The sequence below is a fragment of the Ambystoma mexicanum genome, chromosome 14, assembly GCF_040938575.1.
Source record: "Ambystoma mexicanum isolate Mex_15411 chromosome 14, UKY_AmexF1_1, whole genome shotgun sequence".
Classification (NCBI taxonomy): Eukaryota; Metazoa; Chordata; class Amphibia; order Caudata; family Ambystomatidae; genus Ambystoma; species Ambystoma mexicanum.
In genome coordinates, this window is record NC_090940.1 from 183,509,254 (window position 1) to 183,532,741 (window position 23,488).

Below are 23,488 nucleotides of genomic sequence, written 5' to 3' on the forward strand. Positions count from 1 at the left end.
CTCAGTACAATCCACCTTAGCTCCTAGGATCCGCCTAAAAAGTTATAAGTGATGTTAATTATGTGATCACGCAGGAGATCTGATGTGGGTTATATGCCACTGGATCATTCCTGTTTTTCTATTCTAATATTTCCTTCAGATACTTAGCCTCCTGTTTGTCTTTTTCAAGTGCATAGTGCATCGTTCTTAAAGTGACTTCAGTGAACATATTTAGCCGGGCCATCACATTTTAGGGTTTTGACTCCCTGAGACCGGATTATTTCCACTTTGCTCTCTAAATCATCTAATTCTGCTATCGTTGTGCTTGTACATGGGGACCCTTCATTTCATGCTGAGCTTGGTTGAAACTTTGTAAATTTCCAATCACTTTTTTCAATATAGGTATGCCCACTGCTGTGCTTTCCAGATGCTGGGTAATCTATTTCCCAAGCTTCCTTCACCTTGAATCTTGAGTTTTTTTTGGATAATACTCTCATTTTAGGACAGTTTGATAGTTCTTTCACCAGACTGTTGCGACTCTACATTCGCCCGTGCATCTTCTCCACTGCTGCCTCAATCTCCTTCGCCTTTCTGGTGGATCCTCGTTGATATACCCGAGTAGAATTGGTAACCATCGTAAATGTTGTAATCATTGGCCAATTGCTGTTTCTGTCATTGTGGTTCTGTGTTGACTGAGGGGGGATTGAAGAATTCAAGGAACCAAAAGTGGTGGAACCCACCAGAAACTACACTCATGGGGGTCGTATAAATTATGTGTGGAAAAAGACTGAAGAAGAAAAGAACAATGAAAGGGAAGTAACAGGCAAGCCGCCCACAACAGCTTCTTCTCCCCCTCTCAACCACATTATTCTTAATCCCAGGGTCTCCAGCACAGCTCACAGGAAGGCAGGTCTTGTTGCACTCACTTTGGTACCAAAAGAAGTAGTTACCCTTAACTTCCCTGCCTCAGAACTGCCAAGTCCAGCGTACGTCTGTAGGCATTCATGCTCTGGCCCCCAAAACCTATCAGCATGCAGATATTTCAACATTATCAGACAGCAGAGGCGGGATGCATGCTGAGGTGGGCACCCCCACTTTAGACCCCTGTCTGCCTGAGGTGAATACCCCGAGGAACACTTAGGGGATGAAGGAAGTGGAGGAGAGGGTCCCATCACAATAGTGATTTACAAGATGGAGGTTACAGCAAAACAGTGATGCAGGACCACCTGGCGGGGTCCTTTTCATGAAGCACACAGCACACCATATTATTTCTAACACGCATCATTGACGCTCCATGATGTGAAATGACACAAATTATGATAGGAATTACTACGGTTTTTAAAATCTCGGTAGGTGAAGTCACAGCGGCTCTCATTTCCCTGGATTTTATTAATAAATATTATACAGTATCATACGGATTTTCAGTGTTTGCAAAAGAGCGAGTCAGGGAGTTCATTTATATTGTGGGCACTGCATAACTAAATGTCCTCTTTGCAATGTATTGCACCGCAGAGAGAGGGGTGCAGGATAAAAGCTTCGAACACGCAATCCAGAGCAACGCAAGCTATAGCTTGAGCAGGCATTGAGACACTTTCTTATAGTCTGTACATCCACTCTAAGCACTCGCTACTGCATCTATTCCCTCCCTGCCCCTGTTACTGCACCTATCCCCCTGCTACTTCACCTAACCTCCTCGCTACTGCATCTATTCCCTCCCTGCCCCTGCTACTGCACCTATCCCCCCTCGCTACTGCATCTATTCCCTCCCTGCCCCTGCACCTATCCCCCTGCTACTTCACCTAACCTCCACCCTCCTGCATCTATTCCCTCCCTGCCCCTGCTACTGCACCTATCCCCCCTGCTACTGCACCTATCCCCCCTCGCTACTGCATCTATTCCCTCCCTGCCCCTGTTACTGCACCCATCCCCCCTGCTACTTCACCTAACCTCCTCGCTCCTGCATCTATTCCCTCCCTGCTACTGCACCTATCCCCCCTGCTACTGCACCTATCCCCCCTCGCTACTGCACCTATCCCCCCCTCCCGCTACTGCACCCATCCCCCCTGCTACTTCACCTAACCTCCTCGCTACTGCATCTATTCCCTCCCTGCCCCTGCTACTGCACCTATCCCCCCTGCTACTGCACCTATCCCCCCTCGCTACTGCATCTATTCCCTCCCTGCCCCTGTTACTGCACCCATCCCCCCTGCTACTTCACTTAACCTCCTCGCTACTGCATCTATTCCCTCCCTGCCCCTGCTACTGCACCTATCCCTCCTCGCTACTGCATCTATTCCCTCCCTGCCCCTGCTACAGCACCTACCCCTCTCAGGCCTTTACCACCTTGGTGAGATGTCGGATTGCTTGACTGTGAAGCCCTCCTTCCCGTGGGGAAGCGCCCCTCCCCCCCTGAGAATATAGGGTTCTCATCAACGTCCACCTTGTTTTTGTACATGTACTATTTGCCATATTGTGGAGGGCATGTGCCCCCTTCTTCCTACCATGCCCCCCAGCCCAGTGAGAGAGAGTTTTGTGTGTGTGTAGAATACAAATATTTGTATTTCTTAAAATAGTAAATGCATCCATGAAACAAAAGGTTTGTATGTAAATTGTACTTACATTGTGATAAGAAGGCAGGAGCACCTGGCAGATAAAAGCAAACATGCATTCATTATCTATCCATAGCAATGTGCTAATTGTTCCCCATCTAAAGTGCTGCTCTACATTTCCATACTCCCAAAACCGACATGTACTTTATGCAACCAGCGCAGATTTTACACTTCTATTTAATAGATGAATGTTTAGAAATGCACATGTAATGAATATTTCATAGTTCTAAAGTAAATTAATAATTCCACTTGCACCTCCAGATGAATATACTTTGGAGCCATAAACCATGGCATGTTGATCTGAAAAGGTGCATTTCTTGAAGTGTGAAACACAGACTTCACCCTTAGAGGCTGTGGGACATAAAGCGTTAGGCACTCACTGCATTCAAAACCTCCCATCCAACACTGTTCAGTTTTGCACAAGTCATTCTAAGTGTGTTGGACGTGCCGAGGCTTGGAGTGAGAAGATCCCCCACGCGCCACCTCTTTGATAAGGTAGGTGAGGCAATGCTGTACTCATGCCCAATTGGCACACTTTTTCTGGGCTGGCCATTTTAAACTGGACATTGTATAACGTGGCAATCAAGTAACCAATGTCTTTGAAGGGGGGCGCATGAGCACCGCACTAGTGTCTGTGGTGTCGGATTGTGTTCGCAGGAGGGAAACCGTACTTCAGAATTGTGATGAGACACTGATGTTTCACTTGAAAAACTGTTTACGTGCTGTGTGCCTCAAGCCTCAGTATCTACAATGGGTGAATTCTAAGAGCCCAGAAAAAGTGTGTTAACTGGGCGTGAGTACAGCATTGCCTCACCTACTAGCCCCCACTCTACGGTTTTATTTTTTATGAGTGTGTTGTATTCATGTAACTGTTTTAATTTTTTTATTTAATTGAATTAAGTGAATGCAGTTGTGTGCGAAGGTTTGAATGAAATACTAAACACATTTTGGTGTGCAGAGCTTTGTAGGAGAAGCTGTGGATGTATGAAAAAGTTAGGAGTGTATTATTATTTTTTTTATTACTCTCACATAGGAGTTGTGTTTTTACACTGTTAGTTATTCCAGAGGTTCGGAAGTACAAATACTGGGCCCCACTGATGTTTATGGTAAATCTGCCAAAACACCTCATGTAGTCCTACGGACTCTAAGAAAGGGACTTACACTGCCATATCACCACTCATAATCCTGCTGTAATGCCATGGGACTGAGTGTGATAGAAATCGACATTTTTATTTCACCTGTTGAAGACCAGCTAGAAAAATGTGACTGAAACAGGTTTGACAGCTTGGCATGCTGATGATCACCTTAAGGGAACAAGCACACCCAATTGTGCAGTAGCGTTACTGTGTGTTTCTTTAAACTCTTGCAAAAATGTATAATATTTGAACAACTGATTAGGGCAATTGCACGTTGAACCTGCTGCTAGGTCTGCTAAAGATCCGGGGCTATGCTAATGTCGGGACTGTTGGGACTCGGGCTGGCTAGCCTTTTGGTTGTAACCCCTGAGCTTCTATCCGGGGCTACACGCAAAAGACCAGGGGCTATAGCCCCCTCAGCCACCCCCTGGCAACACCTCTGCGTTGAACACATGCAAAACTGATAAAATTGAGAGTTTCTTTTGTATCTGTTACCCTTTTCATAAGCTAAAATTATTTGCAAACATTATCATTTTTGAACCTAAACAATCTTCTGCAAATGTCAAAGTAATGATTTCTAATGAATGGAACCTGGGAGAAATTGCTTGAACATCATCTATTTCCCTTCTCTGTGCCCACTATGCCATTGCAATATTTAAAACTGTAACCACTGATCCAGTATGATATTCCACCTCCTTATATCCCATTATATTCCCATGAGAATTTAATGTTTGCCATCAAAGAATACCTACTGCAACTGAGTAAGTGCATTAAAACTTACACACATCCATCATTATATGTTCTGGACTAAGTAAAATGTGCCGTTGTGGCTTTCCAAAAGGCCTCTGGGCTCCACGCCAGAAGCCTCCCTACTTCTCCCACCTTTGTACTAACAGAATGGTTCTGTGTGTAGTGGCAAAGTAGTGCTGGGCTGCAGGTGTCAGGAGGACCTGGCCTTCTGAGGTGGACAGCTCTGGAGCACGCCTCCTTCTGGTATTCATGCAGCATGGGCTGGACGATTGGGGTTCACCCTCTGTCCCGATCCACTAGTGAGATATTGTAATGCCACTCGCCCCCAACACTAGGAACCACTTACTTGCTAGTTGTTACCAAGCATGTAGTCCTGTGGCAGCCCAAATGCTGGAGACCTCTTGCTGTAATGAACTACTTATGAATGATTTAACCTGGGCTCCTTAATGCACCTTTTACCGCTCTTGCTGAGAAGAAATTTAGCAAAGGTTAAATATTGGGGGACATTCAGAGGCCCAAAGCGCCCGAGGGAGAGGTTTGCCAAAATCAATGCCGACCATCAATCACCCTGCCAGTGCTGCCCTTTGTTAAAGGATGACCTGTGTCCATTTCCTCAAAAATGGATCTTCTTCAAAATCATAAGATTTAAAAAATCCTCCTCCATCTGTCAGATACTGGAACAACTGCATTTAGCACTTACAAAAGTGTTTCTCTTAAAACAAAACTAGAACATTTCTTTAAACAGCTGTGGGCTTTTTTTATTTTTTAAGTTTTCTTAACTCAATACAAGCAAGCGTGCAATCATGCAAAAACGGGTGCGGGCCTAATGCACACTAATTGCACTGGAACAAAACCGGGAATGATGACCTGAGCATGGCATACTTGGTCCTGCTACATGGCATTATTGGTCCTGCTACATGGCATACTTGCTCTTGCTACATGGCATTCTTGCTCCTACATGGCATACTTGCTCCTGCTACATGGCATATTTGCTCCTGCTACATGGCATATTTGCTCCTGCTAAATGGCATACTTGCTCCTACCACTTTATACTTGATTGTCAAAGACTAAACCTGGAGTAGATCTGGCGGTGACTGGAGAATCTCTGAGACGCACTTGAGCAAATCTTTGCTAATCGTGTTTACACTGAAGCGTCTCTGGGATTCTTCAGGCATCTGCAGCTTTCCTCCGGTGGAGAACTTTTAAAATCAGGTTTAATGTAGATGGTGCAAAGCTGAGTGGTCCACAGTGCAAACCTGTGTGCATTGGTCTCTGTGCATCTTTAGAGTGCTAGGTTCTGACAGTGCAAATGAACTTCAGGTTTTCTGCAGCACAACACGACCAGCTTTCGAACCGTAAATTCTTGACATATACATCTGTTTAAATTAAAATATTGCAATAACATTTGGAGGGCAACAGTGCACTATTGTGTGGCCATTGTAATATTATAATTTAATTTAAATAGAGATGCCATGGCTGGAAGAGGATGTTTGCACTAGTGCAGTTGTATGGACATATATGTTCTCGCCATTGAAAATGAGCCCCTAGACAAAAGATGCAGTGATTAGCAAAAGTTTTTTTTCTTAAATAAATTAGCTGAGTTATTTTGTTATTCTGTTAAAAAGAGACATACATGTAAAAGTCAAGGATAAAATATCAGAAAATAAATGTTCATTGTCTTCAAAATACATTTTACAAACCTGAGTAAAAGGATCTGTTCCTGGCTCCCTCCCCCCTAGTCCCTCCCCCCACTCCTCCTCTCGCTGGAAGCCCAGCACAGCTGTAACCTTTGCTACTTCTAGCTGCAATCTCTGCTCTTTCTCCAGCAAGGTGAAACACCCTTAAAAAAGCCCTGATGTGCTCTATAAATCGACAAATATTAAGCATGGTGCGATATATGATTTATTTCATAAACAATAGCTTTCTACACTTACATTTTAGCAAATGGAGTTATGTTTCTTAAGCAAATAGTACAGCCCACAGAAACATTTACAAATTAAATAAAAATTTCAAGATTTCAGTAGTTTTAATATTTCCTAGTCAGAAATAGAATAATTACCCAAGCAGGTCGTGCGGTCTCTGATTTGTTCTGCTAGCGAGTGGTGCTCTGCTGAAAAGGTGGTCTGTCGTTCCCAGAACTCACTCTTTTAAAGCCCTCAACCAGCAGTCCCGCCTCCCACCTCCTGCTTTTGTTTGCCAAATGCTTTGCTCAGCAAAACTCAGACTAAAGTTTGCATTTTATAATTAATTATGAGAAGCAGATAAAGACCTGCCCTAGGGCAAGCGTTGTCATATTTTCCCAGATAGCATTTTAATGTTTAAAGAATATAAACTCACACAGGAATCATGTTTTAACCCCATAGAACCTTTTAAAAAATAAATACACCTGAACTAAGCCCAATAGTGAATTGCTTCGTTATTAGATTCTGTTAATTTATATTCCTCAATTATAGCAAGTATGTCAAGAACTTAGGCTGGTCTAGAGCGAGAATACTAATGCTCCCCAATCACCGTTCCCACCGGGGAAGGGAGCTCAACCAATCAGGTGGCTGGAAACACTAGAGGCAACTGCTAGGGACCACCAGCATTCCACCAGCCTCCATATTTTTTTCTGGTGTCTCTGGACCTTGCCCCCAGTCCATCCCACACGTCCCTTCCCTGCCCCCTTTGTGCACATCTCATCCCCAAACCCCCTTTTGATCCTTTAACTTACCTGCAGGCTGACTGCGGCTGCTAAGCACTTTCCCATTGTCTGCGCCAGGATGCTGCAATCAAAACAGAAAAGGGACTTAGCCCCTTTCTATTTTCTATGGTGGCGGCCATCTCTTTTTGTGAGAGATTGGGCACTTAAAATGTGTGCAGCCTGTTTGCTGCCAATAAAAACCATTTAAAATATTGGCACCCGGGACAGAGCCCTGCGGTGCAAATAGCTAACATTTTTAAAAGAAATGTATTTGTAAAGTGCCTAAATGCAGGCCCGTAGGCATACGGATGCTAGCACAAACATATACACAAATAGTATACAGAATAATACCAAAACATGCAACAGAAACGCCATAAACCAGAAAAAAGAAGAGAAACATCATCGTACCTAGGCTCGAGCTGGCAGTTCATGCTTGGCCTTCCATGCCTCTAGACCTCAGTGCGATAGCTATGATCTGTGCCTTGATCCAGTTCTTGAGGAGACTGCCAGTGGCCCATGCCGCAGTTCAATGGCAAGGAGGTCCTTGAAAACAATGAAGAACCCAGTGCTGGAGGATGTATGGAGTTAAAATAATCCCACGAGCAGAGATTAAACTTTTGTACTCTGATGCATAGGACACATTTTCTAGGATAAAAGATTTTTTAGTATCCCAGAACCAACTAATAAATCTGCTTCACACTGATGCTCTGCTAAGGAACACAATCTGTACACTCAAAACTACCCTGCTCTCTGTTGATAGCCAACGAAATCAGATACTTGTGAGAGATTAATGCAAAAAGTGTCGATCAGGTGTAGTTTGTGGGAATCATTTAAAGGGCACCTCAGGAGCAGTTATATGTCCTACTCAAAAGAAAAACGGAGAGCTAGGACTGTAAGACTGAAATGCACAGGAACAAAAATAGAAATCTGTGAAGATTTCAATATGATTTATGTGAATTGAATCTCTGTGAACTGCTGGCTGTCAAATAAGAATGACATCATGAGCACCCACCTGCCATGCAGAATGGGCATGAGTCATAATTATTGGGAATCCACAGAAAAGGCATTCATACTGCTAGCATACACACTAAGAACTTGACGGATGCACAGATAAGCAAGATGTGTACTTCTCTGGGAAAATAAACAAGGAATAAACCGATTTCTGCAATGACCTTTACCAGGAGAACAGCGAGTTGGGTGATGCTGAAATTGATGAATTTATGAGAAAGGAAAACCTGCCAAGATTCTCACAACATGAAGCAGAAGCCTTGGTTCAACTGTTGGAGGAATGTAAGGTAAAAAGTGTGATCAAGGGCTTGTACTCTGGAAAGATGCCTGATCTTGACATATATATACAGCAGAATTGCTTAAACTGTTTGAAAACAGGCTAGCTAATCTGTTGCCAAAATGTTTAGAGAATCGAAACAAAATACACCCCACCAGCAATGAGCCAGGAAATTATAACAGCTCTCCATAAAGAAGGCAACGGCAAACACAGTTGCCCCAGCCAAAGGCACATCCCATTGATTAACAATGATGCAAAGATATATGGAGATGTGGAGGTAAACAGACCGAGTATGGTGTTGCTGAAAATCATAGACAAAAATCGCATAGCTTAATAACTGGAAGAGAGGGCAAACCTAATACTTTTCTTTTGTTGGGCATTCAGAATATGGCAAGCAGTTTGAAATGTACTCTGTCAGCAATAAGAATAGATGCAGGCATTTGATCAGGTCAAGTTGAACTTCATGTTCAATGCACTGGATTTGTTTGGGTTGGATGCAGAATTTACATGTGTTTCTGTGAATGGCCGTCATTCAGCAAGTTTGAAACTAGAAAGTGGTTCAAGGCTAAGATGCCCTCTAACCCACTTATATTTTATCATCATGCCTAGAACCACCAACTGACACTATAGGTGAGTCGAAGAAAATAAAGGCAATATGGCCAGATGGCAAGTAGGTCCTAGTGTCTAACACAGATTATGATGGCTATTTCCTAGGGTACAAAGTGAATATAAACTAGTCAGAGGCTTTCTTTCTTTCAGTGGGCAGTTTCCAAGGCCACCTGGTGAACTAGAGGATGGAATCGTTGGCAGAGCATTTTTAATAGCTGGGTATCGAATTCTCAAGAAAGTCCTATGTAATTAAAGCTAATCTTTAGAGCCTGATAGGGGATATTGAAACAGACATGGCAAGATTGACTAAACTAAACTTTTCAATAAGGGGTTATATGTGTGAAAAGGAAGGTGCTGCGCCAAATCCTGTTTACATTTAAAGTGTTGTTTATCCTCGTACCACAGGATTAATGTAGGCTGTGAAAACTACATCACAACTTCATATGGTGAGCAGGAAAGAACCCATGGATGTCTCTGCAAAGGATGTGTCAGACCCTTTTAATATTTCAGCTTAATCAGTGATTGACGTTTCAACTGCTGAACAGATTCCACTTGTACACCTATTGGTGTAGGTCTTGTGGATTGACTGGCTGTGGTTGTGACTATAACTAATGGCGTGGGTGACTGTGCTGCCACATCTCCAACAGATGGATTAAGTACTTTGTTCTCCATTTTGGTTGATTACTTTTCTGGTAACCATGTGTGGAGTGGTCTGTTTTAATTTTGTTTTTAATGCAACTTCTATGTTCAATCATGTGTTTTGACTTTTCACACTGTTTTCTCACACCTTTATCGCTAGCCAGAGAAGTTAATCAATTTTTAAGCATTAGTACCCGGCACGCACGGCGCAAAGGGAATACTGTGTGGTGATTAGCTCATTTGCGAGCCATACCACATGGTATTACTAGTTACGCCGTGAGTGCCGGCTACTCTGTTCCCGGCGAGGGGCGTGGCAGCCCCTCAGCCAATGAGGAGGCTCAAAACGGGGCCATCCCCGCTCCAAGCCTCCCTGCAGCTGAGAGGCTGACTTCGCCCCCCGCTGGGGTAAGTCTTTTTTTTTTAATTCCCTTCCCTCCCACCGCCTCCCCAACTTACTTTCTTGGTCCTGCGTCCCCAATGGGGGACGAGGGAAGCCTCCGGCCATGTGGAGACTCGGAGCGGGGCCATCCCCGCTCTGCGCCTCCACACGGCTGGGGGCTTCCCTCGTCCCCTGTCGGGGATGCAGGTATGTTTTATTTTTGTTTTTTTTCCCTCTCCCGCCCTCCCAAACCCACTTACCTTTTTTTTAATCCTTTTCGGGAGCGGACGCGCTGGGATCAGTTATGTTCCCAGCGCGTCCGCTCCCGATGGCCGCAATGGAAAGGGAAAACGGACTCCGTTTTCCCTTTCTATGGCGGCGGCCATTTTCTTGGTCATATGACCGAGTCACGTGAAAAAAACGTGACATATTGTGAATAAAGGTGTTTAAACACGTGACTATAAAAAGTCACGTGGCCAAGTCATGTGGCTTAAGTATGTGACCGCATTACTTGTTTCCACAGAAACACAACCCAACTCAAAATATAAGTATTCCTGTCAAACGGCAAGAACATACAAACGTAGATGTCACACTTCAGAAAAACAGGGATATACATTATTCAAGACAACTTTGTGAGTTAAAATTCTAATTCTAATCTAGTCTGATCCGATGCGGAAATGCGTTCGTCACAGAACTAATATGTAAATCCAGTAAAAAAAATGAAAAAAATGTCCCATATAAAGCCGCAGCGAGTGCGCATAAGTGTAAACCAGAACAAAGTACCGGGCCATATCTTATTGCCATGGAGGCGGAATCGTGGTCCCTATCTCGAGCGGGCACCACATATAAGCAGTGATTGCTAACAGCAACTGTTAAATGTGGAATCAAGTTACTTGAACTCTTTAATAAAGTCAAGTATAAACGGAGTCCAATAAAGACTAATTAATTAAAAAAAGTAAAATATGCTCAAAATATTCAAATATCTATTACACATTAATGGTTATTCGAAATAAAATCCCCAGAACCTAATAAACGAAAGGAGATGGGGCAATGAAGAAAAATTCAAAAGTAATAGAATTAAACGAATACTAATGAGGAAAAGCAAACACAAACTAAATAAATAAGCAAAAAATGTAGAGTAAAACTAACTTAAGACAGGAGTCAAACAGATCAAGTGAAAAATAATAAAAAATGAAAAAAGTAAAAACCAGAGATAAAAACAATTGTCCCAAAAGAGGACAATGCACATGTGCGTGGGGATTCATACAAAACAGTTGAGGGAGAACTCTTCATTGAGCCATCTAGGTGAAATAGTATCCAAGGTGTCTATCCAGAACATTTCCCTTTGTGATAACGTCCTCATATAATCACCTCCCCTAGTGGGTCGTCTAACAACTTCCAAAATGGTGAATCTGATCTGGGTTATTGTATGACGTGCGGCTGAAAAATGTCTTGCAACCGGTGATTTAACATTATTACATCTGATGTTTGATTTATGTTCAGTCCACCTTTCTCGGGCAGACCTTGCAGTCTGCCCGATATACATTAGTCCACACGGACACTTAATACTGTAAATAACTCCAGTTGAACGACAGGTTGCAAAATGTCTCAATTTAATTTTTTGCCCTGTATGGGGACGCATGATATAATCACCCTTGGAGACATTATTACAGTGGCTACAAGATAGACAGGGAAAAGTTCCCCTCTTCTTGGTGGCCAATTTCAATTGCATATCTTTAGGTACTCGTTCAGCCTTAACCAACCTATCACGGATGTTTGTGCCCCGTATATAAACCATCATTGGAGGTTCAGGGAGCAATTCAAGCAAGGAAGGATCATAATGCAAAATTGGCCAATGTTTTTGAAAAATTATTTTGATGTGGAATGATTGTCTTGAATATTTAGAAATATGAAGAATGAGAACATTACCTTTTTTATGTTTAGGAGTTAATAGCTGTTCCCTCGAGATGGGAAGTGTCCTGACATGAGCACCTTCTACTATTTCATTAGGATACCCTCTTGAGGTGAATTCTTTGGACAGAGTAATACATTCATCATTTAGGACCTAACTGTCTGTAATTATTATTTTTAGGTGTAACATTTGACTGTATGGTAAACTAGACTTCATTGGATTGGGATGGAAACTCGCATAGTGTAATAGGCTATTCACATCGGTAGGTTTGTGATATATAGATGTTTTAATTTGGTTCTCAAAAATCTCCAATTGAACATCCAGGAAGTGAAGTGTGGGTTCCCCCATTTCTAAGGTAAACTTGATCCGAGAGTGTACTGAATTGAGGTAGTTCAAAAAATCTTCCAATTCTTGTTTAGAGCCACACCACACACCAAAAATATCGTCTATATACATTTTCCACATAATAATTTTAGAAGACCATTCCAAATTATCCAATACAAACAATTTTTCAAACCAGTACATGTATATATTTGCATATGCTGGGGCCATTGCTGACCCCATTGATGTACCAGATGTTTGTGAGTAATACTCTCGTTGATATCGAAAAAAAAAACTATTATGTAGGATAATAGTGATAAATTGTGGATCACATTGTACAGAATTTGATTGTAATAGCAGCCACTCAATAGCTTCAATACCCTCCTGATGTGGGATTGAGGTATATAGACTGCATATATCCATTGAAAAAAGTATACAATCTGATGACAGACAAGTAAATTCATTCACATTCAAAAGAAAATCTGTAGCGTCTCTTAGATACGTGGGTATTGATTGTACCAATGGTTGATGGACTCTATCTACATATTTAGATAAGGGGTCTAGAATACTTTCTGTACCAGCAACGATCGGTCTTAATGGGGGGTGATTTCGATCTTTGTGTATTTTAGGAAGGCCATATAGAACAGGCATGATTGGATATTTCTTCAATAAAAAGGACCTAATTTTCACAGTAATCCAGTCATTATCCAAAGCCTCATTAACACAATCTTCAATTATTTCCCTAATTTGGGGTGTAGGATCGCCATTCAACCTTAGATATGTGGTGGTGTCATCCAGCATAGATCTACACTGGGCGTGGTAGAATGCAGAATCCATTACTACCACTGCCCCACCCTTATCGGCCGGTTTTATGGTCAATTCAAGATCTTTAGCCAATGTTTCCAACTCCTTCAATTGAAAATCTTTCAAATTCACTGAATTCCTTAAGTGAAAATTGATCTTCTTTAAATCATTCTCAACTTTCAACTTAAACATATTAATTACAGGATTGTCAATCGATGGATCAAACGTACTTTTAGGCTTCATCTCTAGTTGATCATCCAAACCTTCAAATACTGGTTTCTCGGCTTGTGATGCAAAAAACTATCTAAGTTTGATTTTACGAAGTAAAAGATGGAGATTAACCTTTTCTTCGAAAAGACTCAAGTTGGAAGTAGGAACAAAGGAAAGTCCCTTGTTCAAAATGTCCAATTGGCTATCTGATAAGGTTTTACTGGAAATGTTTAGAACAATTGACTCTATCACTTGTTTTTCTTTCTTGCTCTTGTGCCCACGTCGGGTCTTTTTTCTAAAAAAAGGTAGAGAGGTTCCTGAAGTGTTTGGAGCTGATCCACTGACTGATAAATTGTGGATGGGATCTGAAGGTTGATGTGGTGGTACTTTTTTACCTGGTATGGGGTCACCTATACTGCGGCATCACTGGTGATATGCCGCAATCCCGTAGCTCCAATGCAGTCCTGCACTGCGTGTCCCTACTTCTGAGCGCCACTATCAGAGGAGTTCCTGCAGCATCCCCCAGCTGTACAGGCTCTCCTCCCCTCAGCCACAGCACTAAGTAAACTTCCAAGCCTGCCATCTTGTCGGCACCAGGTGCAAGCATGCCACCTACTTTGCAGAGGCTCCAGGCGGCGCCGCCGATTGCCAGATTTTGCACAAGGCATGTGATTCGCTTCAGGAACGCTCCAGTTTGTAGATCAGGACGGATACTGGATCCTTCACACCACAGAAAGAATCAACTTCAGGATCAGAGCAGGAGCTCACACCAGACACATCCTCGCAGCTTGGACCTTGGCCACGCCCCCATGGACATGTCACCTATATCGACATAACAAGAAAGTTAGTGGTGGTGTTTGTGCCTAAATCACATAGGAAGTTGCCAAGATCTGTCACTCGCTATGTTGCTCTCCACAGAAACCAAAAGCTGCAATCAACCCCAGGAACTTGAAACATCACTAATTTTAGTAATTTCAAACTCTTTGCCGCAATCTATGAACACTAAAGGACGGCTAATAAGATCTTGTCCAAAAGGATCTTGATCCATAGGAATCAGTAGGGACACATTAAATAATGGATGGGATATCCAACTGACAAGGCAGTTGAACACAGAGTAACAGGATTAACAATATACTGAACCATAAAATGCCCCACAACTGTGGAGAAACACTCAGAGACAGGAAGACATTATAAGAACAACACATACAAATTACCCAGAGAATGTGAATATGTAATCTTCCAAATGTGAAGTTCAGGTTGCTTGTACTGCTTTAGGCAAGGGTAGTTCCAAAAGAAAATCAGTTGATACATGAATTTGGCTAAAGTCATTTATTTGCAAGCTTTTGTGGTCTTGAGCGCTTCCTCATGCAGAGATGGAATGAAGCATTTCAAAAGCATAATGGCTTAATTAACCCCTTCTGGGATTTTTGATTCCCTTACAAGTGCCTGCCTGTAGGCCTGATTTGTAGATTGTTCAGAGAGGCATGCATTACAGATTTTCAAAACCGCAAAAACATTGCAGTCTTCTGCATTTGAATGGCACAATGTGTTATTACGTGGTTCAGGGGCAAAGGAAAAGTGAAGAAAAACACACAAAAACACAACCCTCCCTGTTGCAGTGCTCTCTGGAAGGCAGGAGGGGATGTGATACTGTCAGTCCTGTTCATGCTCTTGTGTATGTCAGGCCACTCCCTTTGCAACACTAGTGGTGGCACTATATTGCACATGCCACGATTATGCCATTAGAAGACCGGTACGGAGGAGGCACAAGCAGTCATGGCTAGGGGTGTCACAGATTAGTTTTATGACGGTACGATAACCTTCTTGCCAAATGACGATATATCATGGTTATTGCAGTATAGCAGGTGGAGTTAACTAATCTTAACAAATATTTTCTAAAAGGTCATAAACTGTCAGATTTATCAACACAAACAAAACCAGGCACCCAGCGCCAGAATTGGGCTTTTCAACATACTTTCCACTGAAATGCCACCCCTTGCTTCCACCAAACACAAACGCATGTGTGGAGAGGAGGAGGAGGGGGGGGGGGGGTAGGGAGCCCTGCTGCGACTGGCAAAGCAAACTGAATAGCTTTTCTTAAGTGGTCATTTAGGCTTTTAGCTCCCCCACTGGCTACTGGTGAAGATGAACATGTTGCCATCTTGATAACCTGCATGCCACAGATCAATGGAGGCTGATGGTAGTATACGCTTGTGAGCATACACACACACGCACTCTCTCTTTACGTTACAGCCTTTAGTTTACTTGCGGGCCAAAAGGTGTTCAGTAATCACGGACATGTTACCCTTTGGTATGGCAGCAGGGAATACCCACAGAGATGAGTGAATTTTGCAGTGTGACTTATATGTAAATTCGATGATAGAGGCAGGGAAATCCCCCATTGTCATATGTTTAGCAAACATTATCCATTATAAATATATAAACCCCAAAGCCACCAACCCAAATTAAACCCTTTTCCTTCTTGGCACTGTATTTATTCTTCCTGTTGCTAGCATTGATTTTGTGTCAGGCATGTGTGGTTTATGGAATGGCATTGAAAACTGCTCCAACTGAAACTACTTTGCAGACGACACATCCAACAGTGCAAGACCAATGCTGCACAGAACTTTCTTACTGCAGCCTTTACAAATCAGATTGAAACGCACACTTAACAGTATACCGGTATAAACAATGTGACGGTTATTATTGTTCAATTAAGTGGTTCACGGTATCTTTAACGGTATACCGTTAAATCCCTAGTCATGGCCCAATCCACTTAGATCTGAATCCTCCTTCCACGCTTTCAAGAATAAAGCTAAAATGTGGCTCATAGCGCAGGACACTCAAATCCTCCACCTGTCTCAACAATCTCAATAACCCACACTGCTCTCTGCTACTTAACGTTGCTAGGCTCTGCCTCATTGCCTAATCACCTTGTAATTACTGCGTAATTATCTTGTAATATCCTGTAATTTTTCTTGTAAATATCTTGCAAGTGCTCTTGAAATTATTTCGGTGTTCTCGTTTGAGCAGATTGAAAGGTCACCTGTGGAACCCTGACTGCTACTGGAACACAAAGTCTTTTTAATCTTCTGCACCTTCAATGTAAATTATGATCGCTTGCCTTGGTCGGTCAAGTGGCACGTACATCTTCAAACATAAGCCATGCCTGGCTGTGGCATGGTTACTGCTAAGGACACCCAATTATGCATCCACAGCAGTTTGAAATTACACCAGTGTCAGCTCTGTGAGCAGGGCCAGCTATAACAGGAGTGATGTATTTTGGTATCTAGGCTGACTGTCACTATAGCTCCTATGTGGCACAATAGCAAGGAAGCTCCATGCTGCTTCTCCTCCAGGAAGGATAGTACCTTTCCTCAGGAATAGAAGCATCCCCAGCAGGTCTTTTTGGGAATGGTGCTTCGGGGGTAGCACTGACAAAGCAAAGCCAGCATCACACCAGGGTCTTGTCCACTGGAGTCTCTTTGAAGTCAGCAGGCATGAAAAGAGGGTAAGGTTAGAATAGCCAGATATGGAAGTTATGTCTGGGAAGGGGTCCCACCATCTTGGTTTTTGTTTAGGACTCTCTTACTTTTTCATGCCCCCATCCATTTCCTACAAGCAAAGCAGTCTGGGTTTGATGCCATAAGGCAAAGGGCACTCATTACAACAAAAGAGATTAGACACCTGAACCAGGTTTGCTTTGGACCAATCCCCGGTGACATTTTGTCTTTATAAGACGAGGGGAACCTTATCATTTTTTGATTCATCTTTGGACCCTCAAGAGAACCAAAAGAAGCACTTTTGGTCCTCTGTTGGGAGTGCCGTCAATACCAAATTCTTCTGGGTACAGATGAAGACAGAAGGCATCCACTGTAGATGAGAGCTCTGTCCCCTAACCATCCCGGGGGACAGTGTGGCGATTGCTGCGAGACCAAAGACACTCTCTGCTGGCTGCAATGGAGCCAGGCTCCTGCCACTGGAGGTGAACGAACCCCTGTGGCTAACAGTGTAGCTCCCTTGAGTGGGAATGCATCAGAAAGACTCGCTATTCCCTGGATCCCATGGATTGTGACTCCCAGCAACCTAGATGGCCAAGAGCAACTTCAGTCCTGTTTTACTGCCTCAAGACATCTTCAAGCCGATTCAAACATGTTCAACGCCCTCTGAGCTGATGCAGGACCCACGGTGCTGCTTTTTGCACTCTAGAAACTTCAAACTGCTTACCCATTTACTCAAGCCCTCAGTGGCATCTCACACCAGTGAAGAGCACCGCTATAGTGACTCGCACATCGGTTCACGGTGTGGAAGCATAAACATGTGACTTGCACTATCTCGAGCAGTGCATCGACCCAACAGAAACATGTCGTCCCCTGACTCAACCCCAGGCTCGAACCGCTGGAAGCCATCATGTCATAGCCAATTCAACCAAACAGAAGCATTGTTTCAACCTGACCCAACCGCTGACTCATAGATGTTGACAATCATTGACCCATTTTGTCTCGAGCACTGACTCACTCCACACAGAGCCTGTCTCCTAAATGATTTGACACTGAATCACTGCTGCATCAGCGCACTCCGCCCAGTCTCGACACCGGCTCGAACACAGGAAAATGTATAGAAACCTAGCTTGTTGCTGTTGAGCACCCAAGACAAAGAAATTGGGTACTGTGAAGGGTCCCTGGTCCACCTTTTGGGACCTTAGTGACTCCTTCTCTGCCTTTGTCTTGTAAGACATTCCTGAACATTGACATTATACTAATTAAAAGCTTGATCACCCCGGCTCATCTACCCCGCACTGTACAAAAGTCAGCATTTTCCGTTTTATTTAAAGAGGTGGGATTTTGTTCGTTTTTTTAGTTAGTTGATTGCATTTGTATTGTTTAAAAAGTATATATTTGTATAGAACCTTGATTGGACATTATTTTATTTTGTAGTCTAAGTACTATCGTTGTTATGGTTGCTACGATTACCAGCTCACAGCCCTCCTGAGGATAGTGTGCCCCCTACCTGGACTACAGCATAAGGACTGTGCCTGCTTCACCTTTATAATTGGGATCACTGCTGGTTTAGCAATAGTGTGGGGCTCAGTAGACAGTTTAGCCACTACTCATCGCTGTACTCAGACAGAGCAGCAGCAATTTTGTCAGAGTATAGAAGTGCCAAATTGCATTAGATTCATTAAAAGAAATGGTGACAAGGTCCGTTTTGTCTACATTGCATAGTATAGCCCAGTTAGTACAGCATTGCCCCATTTCAGGATGCACACATAGCATGCTAAGCCTAGATTTAAGGAAGCATGTTCGCAGAGCAAGGGCGCATCCCTGTGTGGTAATATTGCACAATAAGGTAGGATTCCACAAAGGCACTATTGTGCAGTAAGGACATAGTTATGTATGGCCAGTTGACATAACATAGCAGATTGCAGAAGTCCAATAAGCACAGGGAGGGCAAATTCCATTTGTAGGCACTGGATCTCAGTGTGTCTACTGGTCAGAGTACAGGCAGAGTACAGATCCCCAGCTAACACTACAGAGTACGATTTAAGCATGCCTGGTTCACATAGTACGTCCACATTTCAGTATACCGAGTTACCGAGTTAGCACAAGGACATTTACCCGCTTAAACCCCATTCCACTCATAATTCCTGCTTCCCACACGCAATCTTTGAAGTGTATCCATTTTTCATTTTGCAGGCGAAATGGCTATTGTAAACCTATTGCAGTTGTAAACCGAAAACTATGTGTTAGTGGAGCACACATTTTTCGGGTTTTGTGAGGCGCTTATCTGTCCAGAAGTAATTTTCCACATAATGGGAGAGCCGAATTATACAGTGAAATGTGCTAATTTTGGTTCACCCTATCGAATGTTTCCCACCCCTAGTTAGCACAATAAGGTCCCATTTCAGTATATCAAGTTAGGGCTGCAAGCACATATTATACAGTATGACAAGCTAACACAAAAAGGTCCCGTTTCAGTATATCAATTTAGGGCTGCAAGCACATATTATACAGTATGACAAGCTAACACAATAAGGTCCCATTTCAGTATATCAAGTTAGGGCTGCAAGCACATATTATACAGTATGACAAGCTAACTCAATAAGGTCCCATTTCAGTATATCAAGGTAGGGCTGCAAGCACATATTATACAGTATGACAAGCTAACACAATAAGGTCCCATTTCAGTATATCAAGTTAGGGCTGCAAGCACATATTATACAGTATGACAAGCTAACTCAATAAGGTCCCATTTCAGTATATCAAGGTAGGGCTGCAAGCACATATTATACAGTATGACAAGCTAACACAATAAGGTCCCATTTCAGTATATCAAGTTAGGGGTGCAAGCACATATTACAGTATGGGACGTTAGCACAGTACGGTACATTTCCTTCATGCCCAATGAAAGCAGTGAGGGAAGCTGCCACCCTGTCTACTAGTTGGTATAGGAGAGCCATTTATTGCCCGATTAGCACAGTGAGGCCAAATTGCAGTATACCAAACGACCTGGTTGGACCAGATTATAGTTTGACCAACTAACATAGCATGGAGAGATAACAGTATGCCTCCTTAGCAGATTATGTAGGCCTAGTTTCCGGAGTATGACCGACTCCAGAGGTCCAGTTAGCACAGATTAACATGTGCTCAGCTAGCACAATAAATGCAGATGGAAGTATGCAAAGTTAGGTAGGCAGGTCCAGATTCTAGGAAGCACAGTACGGGTAGATTCCAGCATGACTGCTTAGCATACTGAAGCAAATCTATTTAGGGCCGGTTATCACAATGAAGCCAGATTCTAATAGACCCAGTTAGCAAAGTAAGGCCAGTGACCAGCTGTAGAGTAGATAGAGGTGAGGCCTATGGAGTGGATCTCTGTTTGGCAGGAGGGATATGTGGTGGTGGGGTCTTAAAGACCACAGTTCTTTTTCCCAACATGTTATCCAACCAAATCAAGGTTGACATGAGCCCTGTCCCTTCTGTCGAACATAGTCTGGGAGTGACAGCGGAGGTGGCAACATGGCTCTGTTTCATAGAACAGGTGGGTGCGTTTGGGAGTTTCTATCCCCATAAACCCTCCTCTGCCTTCTGCCGTACACACTCTGAATTTTACAGAATGGACTGGGAATTCTCTCTGGAGAGGCAAAGTGCAAGTACAGCAAGTGTCAGGGGGTTTTATGTGGATTGGGTGTGTTTTTTTTATATGACCTTAACTCAAGGGGCAACGGAATTGGTGGGGGCAGAGGCAAGTTTCCATTTTGTTAACAGAGTAGTTAGGTAAGCTGGAACCTGCTTGCAGGAGCATCTCTTTTTATAAAATTGTGCGCATGTGACCAGGAAGGGAGACCAGAGATAATGAAGGGCTGGACATCTCGGGTAAACCCTAGTCAGGGGGAGGGTGGCACTGTCTCTTTCATGCTACTGTTAGCAGGAGAAGGCAACCTTGCCAAGGGGGTTACCTTTATTTCCATAAAAGAGGGACTTCTTAAAAGGTTAGGCCAAACCTGTAACTTCTATCGACAGAATTAAGGGCCATTAGATTAAACCCCGGCAAAACCCCTCTCGAATTGCGCGAACAAATTAAGTACACGGTATCCCTTTGGATTAACAACAAGACCATGGAAGAATTGGTAGTAACGATCACTCTGGAACAATTCTCCAATTCTTTGCCTCCTTTTACAGAAAGCAGTATTGCAGCTAGACCGACCCACCCTAGCCATGTATATTGAGACTTCCCAAAAGCACTCAGGCACAGTAAAATACTTTCACTCTGTACAGAGAAGCGAGTAGCGGAAAGATCACAAAACCCCTTACTGCCCCCAATCCGAGGTACCAGATAAGGGGGGAGGGCTCTCTAAACCAAAAGAGTGGATCCTGAAAGATGGAATAGAAGTCAAGACGAGACCCAAAGGGTTGAGAGGAAAGCAGGAGAGAAGAACTTAAAGGAATTAAGAGTCCACTCCTATTTGTTTTTGGCCCGACATTGCCCTAAAAATCTAAAAGAAGAACCTATGGAAACAGGGTGCTAAGACAGGACGAGTGGGAGGAAACAGAGGCAGATCTAAGAAACTTCAGCATATGTCTATGCCAGTCTTTAACTGACTTTACATTTGAAAAACCCCAGGTGAATGGAAGACCTGTGAAGGCGCTAATTGATTCAGGCAGCAAGCAGACCACCATAAGAGCCGATTTGGTTACAACAACAACAGACCTAGAGAATGCGACTCTAGTTAGAGTCACATGTGTACACAGATATAACAACGTCTATCCCTGTGAAGTGAATGGAAGTGGTCCGGCAACGGTTTAAGCCAAACCCATCGCACATTTGAAAGTCTTCCATTTTTTTTATAAAGAGGAAAATGTAGAAAGTGAGATTACACGGTCCGAGTCTGAATGAGGGAGATCAATTGTGAACATTGCGCTAAAGGGGTCCAAACCTGAATGAGGGAGATCATGGTCCGATGGAGGGAGACGAATTGTGATCATTTTTTAGAAAAGGGGCCCGAGCCTGAAGGAAGGGGAGACTCATGATGAACACTGGAGGTGAGAACTTGTGAATGTGAAAATCCTGATAAGAAAGGAACTTTGGTGCTTGTTTGTTACGACAGGCCCTCTTCAGTGAGAGACTGTTATTGGGAAAGATGCTTTGACAGAAAGCCCTGATACATATGCTTTGAACTGCATCCTCATGGCAGAGAAGCTAGAGTGTGTGCAAGGCTCAAACATGCTACCTTGACCTTTGCTGAAAACGTGGGGAAGGTAAGCCAACTGCTCAACTATCCTGACATATTATTTCTTTAACACTTTTCTTTTTGCATACACTATTGCCGCACACCATTTGAATATCCACATGTTGTAAATTTTATTACAAACCTGTCCTGCATGCTTCAACAACTGTTTTTTCACGCCTTTGAAATTTGCATAATAGGAGCCTGCATGTTATGCCTTAGAGTACCAATCAGTCCTAAGATTCAACTGACAGTTGTGATTCTATCAATGGAATTAGAATTCCTATTGTGCCAAGTTAGCACTGCAAGGCTATTATGCCCACTAAGCACTGCAAGACCACATTTCATTAAGACCAGTTAACATTGTAAGTCCTAGCGATAGCCCAAATGATACCTCTCAGTTTTTGGAAACCTGGTGATATCTTGTCTTTTCGTTAATGAGTGAAATTCTTCAGCTGGCTACATTTGAGTGGCTATCTATCATTCAGTAGCAATCAGGACTTTAAAAAAAATGTATTAAATTAAATCAATAGTGCCAACCAATCTAGAAACAAGCCTAGTCAACCATAACAAAAGATATCAGAAATAGTTAGTGTTTGCAGAACATTCAATCCACTTTTCAATAGAAAAAAGCCTTTCTATCCCTTACTGAGGAATAGAAATGCAAGTTTAACAGCAGCAGTTCAAGCTGCTGCTGTCACACTTTTAAACAAGCATTGGCAATGCCAACCACTTTGTATTTTGTTTAGGCATTGGAAAGGTACTTGCCAGGCACTGCCTTAGTGGTATTAACTGGCCATTGATGGTATCATGTGCAAAATGGTGCTAGTACCCACGCATCTAATAACATACCTGGCCAATACCAAATACTTATACACAAGCCAAAACGGTTGGCTTTGCCCTTGTTTTTTTTAACTGGACTTTACCGAATGACAAAGTGCTTATATTTATAAATCGAGTGGCTGATGGCACATCTGGCTAAGACATTTCTTTACATCAGTAGTGCATTTACAGCTACAATTATGGTATTAAATCTCAGAGGACTGCTTTGAAAAAAACACTGGCCGGCACTTGATTGCAAAGTTTTATGGTAAGGTTTAATTAAAGCAAGCTCAGAGTCCCTGTAAGGAGGATTTTTGTGCGGGGAGGGGCAGGAACTTGGTGGGAACGGCCATAGGTATTAGCATGGCCATGGGCAGTCAATGGGTGGGCAAATAACCAAACAACACCTGTAAGATTTGTGTCTCTCTTCATATTCCATGTCTCCCTATCTGAACTGATGCAGTAGTTGTGCCTTATAGGTGGCGAAAAGCACCACCACATAGCCCAAACTAAAAAAAGACATCACTGAGTAGAAATGACTCTGTTAGGAGGTTTGATGCGGGTGAGCTTTGCACTACTTCAGTGTTCAAACGCGATTTAGTTCGATAAAATTATATAACTT

The 23,488-nt window shown here is 42.9% G+C and overlaps 1 protein-coding gene across 1 annotated transcript in view; it reads right to left on the minus strand.

Moving 5' to 3' along the window:
• The window catches only part of LOC138527268 (galectin-1-like), an 80,353-nt gene extending 73,753 nt beyond the window's left edge, over nucleotides 1–6,600 (minus strand). The window contains exons 1-2 of the mRNA XM_069638363.1: nucleotides 6,534–6,600; nucleotides 2,599–2,622 (exon numbers count right to left, since the gene is read on the minus strand). Of these exons, the coding sequence (XP_069494464.1) occupies nucleotides 2,599–2,600 (2 nt within the window). The 5' untranslated portion in view covers nucleotides 2,601–2,622; nucleotides 6,534–6,600. The remainder of the gene's footprint in view (nucleotides 1–2,598; nucleotides 2,623–6,533) is intronic.
• Nucleotides 6,601–23,488: the final 16,888 nt, after the last annotated feature.